This window comes from Miniopterus natalensis, chromosome 1 (genome assembly GCF_054644295.1).
Source record: "Miniopterus natalensis isolate mMinNat1 chromosome 1, mMinNat1.hap1, whole genome shotgun sequence".
Lineage (NCBI taxonomy): Eukaryota > Metazoa > Chordata > Mammalia > Chiroptera > Miniopteridae > Miniopterus > Miniopterus natalensis.
The window spans coordinates 174,435,457-174,446,818 of record NC_142081.1 but is presented as its reverse complement, the minus strand read 5'-3'; the positions used below and the strand labels follow the sequence as shown (position 1 = coordinate 174,446,818).

At 37.5% G+C, this 11,362-nt stretch overlaps 1 protein-coding gene across 4 annotated transcripts in view; it reads right to left on the bottom strand.

The window, feature by feature from the left end:
* Positions 1 to 392: 392 nt before the first annotated feature.
* FRYL (FRY like transcription coactivator) overlaps positions 393 to 11,362 on the bottom strand; it is a 231,489-nt gene continuing 220,519 nt past the window's right edge. For all 4 annotated transcript variants that reach the window (XM_016206964.2, XM_016206950.2, XM_016206959.2 and 1 more), the window contains exons 59-62: positions 7,695 to 7,763; positions 4,194 to 4,304; positions 2,842 to 3,032; positions 393 to 2,287 (exon numbers count right to left, since the gene is read on the bottom strand). In XM_016206964.2, coding sequence (XP_016062450.2) covers positions 2,029 to 2,287; positions 2,842 to 3,032; positions 4,194 to 4,304; positions 7,695 to 7,763 — 630 coding nt within the window. In that variant the 3' untranslated portion in view covers positions 393 to 2,028. The remainder of the gene's footprint in view (positions 2,288 to 2,841; positions 3,033 to 4,193; positions 4,305 to 7,694; positions 7,764 to 11,362) is intronic.

Genomic DNA, 11,362 nt, shown 5'->3' with positions numbered 1-11,362 from the left:
CTATTTCTGCAGGTGTGTTTGTTTTCATTACATTAATAGACATAGTTACATATAAAAAATGTGAAAAGCAAATTTCAGCTGTTTGAAAGGTTTGATCTGGGTAATCAACTAATATTGTTCTGCCCCTTTAAGGAAAATTATATTAAACGATAGAGGTAACCTGAAGTCTCTGAAGGATGCACACTAGTCATGCATCCTTTCTTCACACACACACAGATCAACAACTACAATGCTTTTTATTTTAACAAAAAGGATAGAAGGAGGGTGAGGAAAAATAGGGGATGGTAAGCTAGGATGTAAATGTGGAGTGTCTCCCGACACCAGCCCTCTCTTCCTGCCCCCCACCCAGACGTCATTAAATAACTTAAAGGACACCATCTACAGTACCAGAACACCATCAAAATAATTTTTTATCAGGGTCAAAAAATACAGTGATTATGGATGTGCCGTGACCAGTTACAGAATTTTACAGGCAACATAACTCTAGTCAGCAGCCCCACAGGGTGCACAGTGCCTTCAATTAATGCACTTGAGCATAATTACATGTCTGGCAGGGCCCACACCCCCAAGAAAAGGCAAAGCTAAGCAGATCATGTCTACATTCCAAACTCTGCAATCACAGAGCCCAGTTTCAAAGAAAAGTCACAGTGGATAAGAGATGCATATAAAAAATACAAGGTGTTCCTTTCAAACCAGAGGAATTGTGGGACTACATTCATTTCTTTTACAAAATGCTATTTAAAAAAGGAGAATCCAGTTCGTGTTCTGCTACAGGCTTAGACAGTGGGAAAGTATATTGCATGTTTGGGTAGCCAGTCTTCAGGCTTCCTTTCATTTCCCCCCACAGCCCCAGGTTCCTTTAGGGTAAAACGTTTGAGTCCTGAACAAACATATTAAAAATGCGTTTGCATCTCTCTTCTTGAATTCTGCAGACTTCAGAGCCTGCAAGTCATATATTCTACCATCACCGACCACAATTTCTTCTTTAGCTTTGTACACCGATTCTTGTATAACAGTGCATTGCACAAATGTACAAGAAAAATACTGGTTTTAATCTATACAGTTTCTATAATAATTACGGAGTAAAATAAGTTAACTTTTCTAATGAGAATAGCTGACGGGCAGCATACATCTTTATTTTACAGTTTAAAGTCTCTGCAGGCATCTACTTTGGTTAGTTATCAACAACTGTAACATAAGCACTGATCAGAGAACTGAGCAGCATTCCAATAACGTTAACAGATATATTATTTCTTTTTGAAATACTGGGAGAGCCCAGTTTTAAAATATTATTAAAATGTTCTAACATTTACACACTATGAAGAGTTAGATCTAATAAAATAAAATTTCTTCAAAAATAATCTCGCAGTGCTCTTTCAGGCATGCTCTGAGATGTTACCACCAACATCCACACTTTGAAAATAGGACTGTCACGTATTCACACACCCCAGCTCACACACACATAATTCCTTATACAGACTAAAAAACAAAACACCCACACCCTGATCCCACGTGTTGAAAATCAATGGTTTTTGCAACTCAGTTTCTGCGTATATCTATCCGACTGGACGTTCTTCATGTAGATAATTAAGCATCAATTGTGGGTTATGCTCACAGCTGCTAGGAATCCACGCAGCTTCGCAGGCCTTCAGCTAAAATGAACCAGCCTCGATTTCAGCCTCATTTCACCTGCTTTCCACGGTCTGTTAGAGGCCAGTGCTGCAAACATTCTTACACTTTGCTCCTCCAGAAAGCAGTGTCTGTACTTGCACGCATCACGTTTAGCCCTTTTCCGTTCACACAGGTTAAGTAATTTAAAAATCCCTTCTGCAGAGTTATTGTGAGAGGTATTGGCAGCCGTTAAACAATTAGTTTTTTCTTCTTCAGATCTTTCATTTTGACATTCGTCACACTGGTTGTGGATGCTGCCAGGAAAAGTTATCAGTGAATTGCAAGGGTTCATAAAGGTGCTTGTTAATATTCTCAGTCATCTTCAGCTTAGTTTCTTTCCTAAATGCCTGAAGTTTCTCAGAATCCAGTGCTCACCAAATTTCCAATTGGTTTGGCCTGTGCTAGTAGCTGGTATGATTGCACCATGCGTAGAGACTCCCTTATTTCTAGATTAAGTTCCATCAGTTTGTAGTTGGCTTCTGACATGTCCAGGTCAGAGCCTATGACCGCAAAGCTTCCCGTCTGGCCCAGCGTCTGGTGATGGAAATATATGTGTAACAGCGTCTGCACAGGGTCTTCCTCACAGCCGCCGAAGATGTCATTGGGCCAGAGAGATCTGAAAATAATCCACAGCACTTTAAATCGCAAGACTCCATCAAGCAGTTAAGATTAACACCCATGACAACGACATTCCATTGTGAATCACTGAGCATGTTTTAATATTTGAGCAAACAGATTACTGAATTTATCACTGAGAGTGAAGAAAATCTAACACTGGGGCCATTTCAGTGACGCTGGAGAAAACTAAATCATGTTTTCCTTTCACAAAGACCTGCTACTGAAATCAACTGAAAACCAAAACCCAATCACTGCAAACTCCCAGTCTGCGTATAAGGCAGCGATTTTTCAATTGGTGTGCAGTGAGAATTTTCAAATGTGCAACTCCTGTTTAGTCAGGGGCACTAACCCCCTTTCCCTTAGATTGTCCAATAAAAACATGACATCAGATTAAAACATGGCCAACACAATAATGGCCATCCAGCATAAACGAATCAAAATTATACCAATTTTTTTGTCGTCAGATCGGCAAAAAATTAATTTTTTGGTGTGCCATGAGCTGAAAAAGGTTGAAAATCACTGGTATAAAGGCATCTTGAAATCACATTTTACCTGAAAGCTTTGACTTGTGCTACAGCTGATATGAATTCCTTATTTTTCAAAGTTTCAATTAAAGAGTGAATGGCAGTTTCTATAGTAGTTTGTGCAGCTTTGGAAATGTCAGTTTCTTCATTTTCTGAAGCAGACTCGGCTTCTCTGAGGATACTTTCCAGCTGGGCCAGTTCCTCTGACATGTTGATGACCTAAAACAAGTAAACATACCTTGAAGGGATCTAGTTGTATATTCAGCAACAAGAAGAGCATATAATTGGCTGTGAAAATAGATTTAATGGTAGTAGCATTTTATTTTAAAGATGTTCAAATGTTAATACTTGAGGGCAGGGAATATTTTTAAAGGGCAGTTAATATTGTATTTTAAGTTCTTTATTCGGTAGGGATAATTTTAGCCAACAAATAGCAGTCTTTAAATACTCTTGATAAAATAATAGGTTGGCCCTGGCTGGGTAGCTCAGTTGGTTAGAGCGTTGCCCTGTTGTGCGGAGGTTGCAGGTTCCGTCCCGGATCAGGGCACATACACGAAGCAACCAGTGAAGGCATAAGGAAGCGGAACAAGTCGATGTCTGCCTCTGTCTCCCTCTCCCTCCCCCAAGTCAATAAATTAAAAAAAAATTTTTAATAGGTTGTAATAAATGTAATAAATGTTACATTGTAATAAAACAGGTTGTAACTAATGTTTACATTGGTTTTAACCTATGATTTATACTTCATCTTGGATAGTAAAAATACATTTACTGTTAGGGAAGATCATGAACATTTTTTGACAATAAAGGGAAGTCTTTATTTTAAAAGTTTACTTACCCAGTGTATTTTATATACACCAGTATGTGTGTGTATACTTTTAAATTTAACCATTTTAAAAAGATGAAATCATTCCCAGTGACAGTTTTAGTATCAGTGGTTGACAGTGGGGAAAAAAAAGACTAAAGTCACTACCTCTGAACCTACTCATTACATGCCCTCCAACGTTCAACGTGCTTTTGGCATGTTTATTCTGGTGTGTCACTAGACTACAAATAATACCTGGTGTAAATAATACAGGGTGTTAGGGGGTTTCATAGTTTTATGTATTTATTGAACTGATGTGCTTTATGAGACTTTTGATTGCATATGATCATTGCTGCTACTGTGACCTTTAAGGTCTTGAACCTTTTAAGACTGCTGGATATCTACTGCCTTATTTACTAAAAGGTCTGGAAATAGTGTATCATTTCAAAAGACAATTCTGATAAAAAATGATTCACTATGTGTGACTTTGGACTTAAGCTCTCCTACCAGGTATACATATGTGTACATTTAAACATTCTAGAATCATTTACTGGTGCCTAGTACAACCGAATATTTACCTCTGCTTCATTTTTTATCGCATTTACTTGGTTGATAAGTTTACAGTAGGCTTGGAACAGAAGTAGCAATTGAAAATGCAATTTGTATAACCTTCGGCAGAGCTCCAGTTCCTAGAAATAAATAACACTGCATTAAATTTAGGTGTGATTTTCCACATTTGACTAGACCACATATATCCAATAAATTTGTAAAATAGTTGTTAAAATTGTCTTTGCATTTTTCTGCAGTAAGCAAGTTAATAAGGAGTAAAGCTGGTGAAAGACACTTTGAGGACTGATTAAAAATTTAAAGGTATTGTTGGTTACATAATTCATTTTTAGTGTGAAGCACATTTTACATTAGAATTTTAAAGCAGACAATATAAAGGATTCATTATAACTTAAGACTTTAAATTCATAATTCAAATGTATATACTTTTGCCGCATCAAGATAAATATTTCACTATATTTACCAATATAGTGCTTGTTAAAGTAAAATTGGATAGCTGCTTAGCTAAAAATGAATTCATTTTTCTAAAAAAAACAGTGTAATCAATCTCGTTGAAATGAGACGATGAAAGTAACATTTGCACTTTGATTTTCAAAATTAAGAAACTGAGATGTTAGTTATAAATGTATAAGAAGGCAAATGCTAGTTGTACATTAATTATAAAATCGCATTATTTTTACAGGGACCACATCTCATAGATTAGGGCTATGGGAACCTGAAGCACACACTACTTTTAAAGTAGTAGTAGTCCATGACAAAACACTGCTAGGTCACAAATGGACAAATGGCAAATGAAAACCAGTTTGTCTGACATGGATTGACATGGATAAGTAGTCTATAAATTAAGACAGGTCACTTACTGCTAGAATTTCCATTTGCTAAGCAAGAAGGTGATCGGGTCACAAAAATACAAAGGAAGAAAAAGACCAAGAATTAGTGTGAGGTCATTTTAACTAGGGTCACAGATGTCCCAGGCAAACTGAAGAACATGTAATTACACCCCAAAGAAAAATGTATGATGCTATTCCAGAATTAAACTTCTTAGACATTTACCGTAACAATCCAGGGTGTTTTTAACGCTTTGCCAAATTAAGTAAATTACATTTAGGCTATAGTTTATTTCTGTGTAAAACTTACAAAGAAAATCGAACTAATGTGATCTTGGGAAATCTGGCTTTCTCATAAGTAGTCTTTATCTAGGTTTTTAGAGCCTTTCCAAAAAAAAAAAGATAAAGAGTCAAGTGTCATAAAATTTTCTTAGTAAAGGAGAAAATTTCTCATTTGAAAATAAGCAGATTACTTTTCGCAGGAAAGAGCTGGCTTATAATCTTACGTAATACTTACCTATGAGATTATCTTTGGTGTGGCTCATTCTAGGCTTCCTACCTTTCACTGTCTAATTAGGTCCTATGTTGCCATAACTGCTGCTGAGTCAGAAGGTAGAATAGTGAAAGCAGATGTGTGTTTTAAACTGCATTCCAAATATAATCTAGTAAACTTCAGAAATTCAACCCTTCTAGATTTGAATCAAATGAGATATAACGTATGTAAAATACATGGTGAAACATCTAGTTTATGGACTACTTAAAAACAACTACATTAGAGTATCTACAATGACTCGGACCTACTCATTAACCGAGAAAAATGATTGCTATTTACAACAGCAACTGCAATAATGTAAATACTGCTTCTAAAGCCCCTTCTGAATCTGCTTTTCTAAGTAGTTTCCTCGGAAGGACTATTTATAATATAACATTTATTCCTTTCCATTTAGAAAGGATTTGCTAAGCAAAGGTGAACTTTAGCTCCCTACAGCTTATCATAAATCACTCAGTCATTCTGTGAACATTAGCTGAGCACAATCCAATGTCAAACTTATTAGCATATCTAAATTTCTGAGGTTTTATATGGAAACTACTATTTGAGTATTAAATGCTTTTCCTCCCTTCTCTTGGCATAAATAAAACAGAACTGACTCTATGCACATGTATCCACAGCCTCTACTGAGGGATGTAATGGAAAAGAAATCACTGATAAAGTTTATGGTCACCACGATCGTAGGAAATAACACAAATGTAATTAATTCGATAGCTCTGAATTACCAGAAATCATACTAAACATGCTAACACTGTGTGTTTTAAGTTAAAATGCCTTTTAAGTGTACTGAAATTTGCACCTACATTCTTTTCACTTATTTGTAAGTAAATATTTATAGATTGCTTATCATGTAAAAGACCACTCTGGTATACAGGCCGCAGATAATGCGTAAAAAGGGTCCCCACTCTCAAGGAGCTGAGTATGAAAGGAGAGAGATGCAAATGAAATCTTAAATGTACAGTTTTCACTTAGCAGAAAACCTTGAGGCACATTAACCAACGCAGACTCTGGGAGATGGAACTCATTTTCTTCAAGGATGAAGGGATATAAGAAATCACTTAGTCTAAACACCTAATTTATATAGGAAAAAAGTAGTTTACATTACTTGCTTAAGCCATGCAGTTAAATAGTGGCAAAGACAGAATTAAGACCAAAGGATCTAATTCTAATCCAGGGTTAATTCCTTATTTTACACATACAACTTGACAATTTCTTTGTAACAGTGCAGGACTGCGTAGGTTTGAATCTTAATTCTAACTATTTACTTTACTGATTTTAGATAAGTCAGCTTCTCTGAGCCTCAAGTTCCTCATCTGCAAAATGGGGATAATTATAGCATCTACTAGACAGAGTTGTCAGGATGGAGATAATGAATGTGCAAATACTTAGTAGAGAGCCTGGCAAATAGTTAACATTTATTGGGAGTACACCATTATTTTCTCAGCATTTCAGTTTTTAAAAAACTTCAAATATATTTTTACAGTGACTAGAAATCTATTAACAATATAACTAATGTTGAAAAAGATTAGAATTTGGATGTGAGATGCAAAGGTCTTTATTTGATGCATGATCTTCCCCACAGGAAGTTGCACTCCTATTAGAGGAGTGTGTAGGTCTGTCTGTATCATTTAATACAATGTATGTGTTGTACATGTGCACTTTTCTCTAAGAAGATACTGTTATTTCCACTGAATTTTATACTAGTAAAAACATTACAGTTTATCCAATCAGAATTTCACGTTTAGAAAGGCTAATCTGAGTGTATATAACATTACTCTTGGGTTTGCATTGCTGGCCAGACCATTTATCTGCAGCATACCAATGAAGAACAAAAATTTCTTCAAAGAGGCAGGTGCGACTAAAAGTGACTTGGACTGTCCAGATATCCATCAAACCCATCTATTGAATGTTATTAAGCTTCAGTCACAAGCTGGTCGTTCATTTTTATTAAAGTGAAATTTTCATTACTAAGCCAGTATTTCATTGAACCTAACTTTTTCAAAGATCGTTTTGATAGCAAAAATGAAGTGTTACAAATACTGTTTATTTCTAGGAATATCACATAAGGATATTTGAGCATGCACATTTTTTTACCCAATATAGAAATACAGCATAACTAAGAATAAGAAACTTACTTGTGCATCTGTGTTGATCCTATACAAGTCGTCTTTGGCACCAAATGTCCTCTTGCAATTGTCTAGCCACTAAAGAAATAACAGTGACTTTAATGCAGTAACTGTACAATGACATTGGTAATACAACAGCCTGTGTGCATAAAACAACAAACTTAAAAGTTAACTTGAATGTCTAGGAATGGTTGTAGACAGACTTTCGTCTCCATTAGAGCTTCACTGTTTATATGCAACAAACCACGCAGGGCCACACCGCAGTGTAACCAGCCGCACACACTTCTGCGCGCTGACCAACGGAAACAGAAGGGCCGCCTATTCCGGGGACGGCGGCGCTCCACAGCCAACACAGTCTGCATGTCGCAGGTTTTACTGGAATCACAGTCTATACTTGACCTTTGTCTAATGTAAGATGGGTAATGAAAGATGTGATTCCCCTCTGGACAATTAAATAAGGACAACTTCAAATTAACCAGGTCCTTTCGTTTATCAGAAGCGTAAATCTCAGAAGACTGGTGCCAGTTTTAATTAATGAAACAAACCAAAATCCATTTTAAATCTTATTTTTATTTCTTTTTTTGGACAGTAATGAATAACAAAAATGTTACCTCCAAAGAATATTGGATATAGACGCCAAATGTTTTTCCTTACCAGGGACTATTCCTAAAGCTGGCTATGTATTTAAGGTACCTTTCTGTGGTCAAATAAATATAAAATAGCATTGTGGTTTAATAGGAAAAAAACCCCTGGAGTCATAGTATGTCCAAGCGCAAGTGAAAACGAAGAGCCTCAGGTCAAGCTCCTCGGTTTTGATGTCCTAGATCTTTTTTATTGGGTGTGATACATTAAACGTAATAATACAAATACAAAACATTAGGACATTTTTCAATAGGACTTGGAGAAAATATTAGCTATGTTAAGTTCACCCTTTGGAAATATTTTAGTACTAGATGTTTAAAATTCTCAATTGTAGCTGAGCGTTCCACATGCAAAGAATTAAAATTATAGGCATCTCGGTTATTTCAAAACAATCTCTTTGACCTCCTGTCCCTTTCATCCCAGCCCTCAGACTGCACCACCCTCGGGCCCTTTGCTTGACAGCATCTCTAAACAAAAACATGTTAAGCTTTCCTGGAGAGACACAGCTGCTGGCAGCCACTGTCAAAGCTACTCAGGAGGTTTCTTTATATCAGCAAAACTCAGTCAACATTGACCATGGAATTTGTGCATTACTCTATTCACACAAAATGTTAAAATGCTTATTACTTAATCATCACTAATCCAGTCCAATTTGTCCAAGTAAACCAATACATTTGGAAAAAATTTCAATTGATTATTTAAGGTCCTCTTACTGAATATTTTTTACACTGTATGCCCAGTGATAAGGCATTTGAGGAGCACTACTGAACATACTTATTCCTGATTTTTATTCTGTTAAAAGACAAGCCCCAACCCTAAAGCTCCATGGGCTGTGTATTGTCCTGAGTACAGCCCCACACCTTTCCAGCCAGAGTATACTGGACACTGCAGGTAGTTTGTGTACATAATATCCTTCAGTCCACATCTAATCTGTCTTCCTGTCACGGTGCTTTCTTTACTCAACACTCAAAAGAAGGTTAAAACCCGAAAGGTTTGGCTTTTGGGAATGGAGGAGTAGCCGCCTGTATAAGGCCAGCCCTCCAAGGACATCTGTAGAAACTGAATACCATTAGCCAGGACTCGGGGAGTACGAGTCCAGGAGGGAGCCCCACACTGATCCCAGTGTTGACTCGGAGTGTGTGTGCTTCTGCCCCTAGGCATACAGGTGAACAGGTTCACTGGGTTGGGAGGTGCGAGGATCCTGGAGAACGAACTGCAGAGGCAGTCGGTGTGTAGTTTCCCTGTGGGGAAACTTGCTGTTCCTACATTTATCATGTGCAGGAGGAGAGGCTAAGGCACCAAGGAGCAGCATCTAGAAGTCTTAAAAAGGTAAGCAGAGATTTCTGTCTCATGGATCTGGGGACACAAAAATTTTTCAGTCCTTGCTGAGATGGGGGCGTCCTGGTAAGTAACTCGGGCTTTCACTCATGATCCTTGGAAAACCCAAGGAACAGGAAAAGAAATGTATAACTGAAAAACTATTAAAGGGGAAAAACTGACTAATAAAAAATACTTGGTTGCCCAGCTGGGCATGGCTCAGCAGCTGAGCGTTGACCTGGGATCCAGGAGATCAGGGTTCGATTCCTGGTCAGGGCACATGCCCGGGTTGGGGGCTCGATCCCCAGTTGGGGGCGTGCAGGAGGCAGCCGATCAATGACTCATCATTGATGTTTCTCCCTTCCTCTCTCTGAAATCAAAGATATATTTAAAAAACCCACAAAACTTGGTTGATAGGAGAAAAAAAAAGGAAACAAATAGATGGGACAAGAAACCGTGAGACGGTAGCTCAGGAAAGAACCAGGGTTCATTTCCCCCCACCCCCAATACGAATATGTAATTGACTCAGGATAACTTATTAAAAAGGACATTCTTTCCCCACTACATTGCAATAGCACCTCTGCTGTAAATTACATGACTATATACAGGGGTGGGCAAAAGCAGGTTTACAGTTCATATGGAAAATAATACAAGAATAAACTGTTCCATGTATTCACAACTGTAAACCTACTTTTGCTCACCTCTGTATATGCGGGTTTGTTACTGGATTCTCTTACATTCATGGGTCTATTTGTCGATGCTTACACCAGTACTACCCTCTTTATAATAGGTCTTGCTGGCTGGAAGTCTAACTCTATTGTTTAGACCTAGCTGTTCTTCATGAACAAGGTTTGGAAGACTCTTTGCAAAGGGCAGATAATAAATATTTTAGGTGTTGCAAACCATATATTCTCTATTGCAACTATTTAAGGCAGTGGACTACAAAAATAGTCATAGACAATATGTAAAGAAATGGGACGGCTATGTTCTAAAAAAATATATAAAACAGGCAGAGGGCGGCCTGGCTGGAGTGGCACAGTGGTTGACCATCGACTCAGGAACCAAGAGGTCACCGGTTTGATTCCTGGTCAGGACCCATGCCTGGGGTGCGGGCTCCCTCCCCAGTGGGGGGGCGTGTGGGAGGCAGCCGGTCCATGATGCTTCTCTCTCATCAGTGTTTCCATCTCTCTATCCCTCTCCCTTCTCTCTCTAAAATAAATATATTTAAAAAATGATAAAAAAAAAAAAGGGCAGTGGGCCAGCTGTGACCTGAGGGCTATAGTTTGCTGAGATGTGTTCAAGATGATTATTTTGCCCTATTATTTGCTGTTTGTGTTTCCATATAAATTGCAGAGTTAGCCTGTCAATTTTCATTAATATACTCTCTGAGATTGGTATTAGAACCAATTCTAAATTAGAATATTTAAAACGAGATTGCATTAAACAATGCAATCATTTTTGCATAAAATGATGCAATTATACATCATTTTGGGGGAAACAATACCTTTACACTATTGAGTCTTCTGATTCATGAACATGGTATAGTCCTCCATACATTTAGTCTTTAATTTCTCTCAGTGATATTTGGGGTTTTCTGTGTGGAGGTCTAGAGCATCTGACTAGATTTGTAGGTATTTGATGTCTACTTATTATTACAAATGGCACATATTGCTATAAAACCAACCACCATAAAACTTACTGGCTTAACACAACCAGAC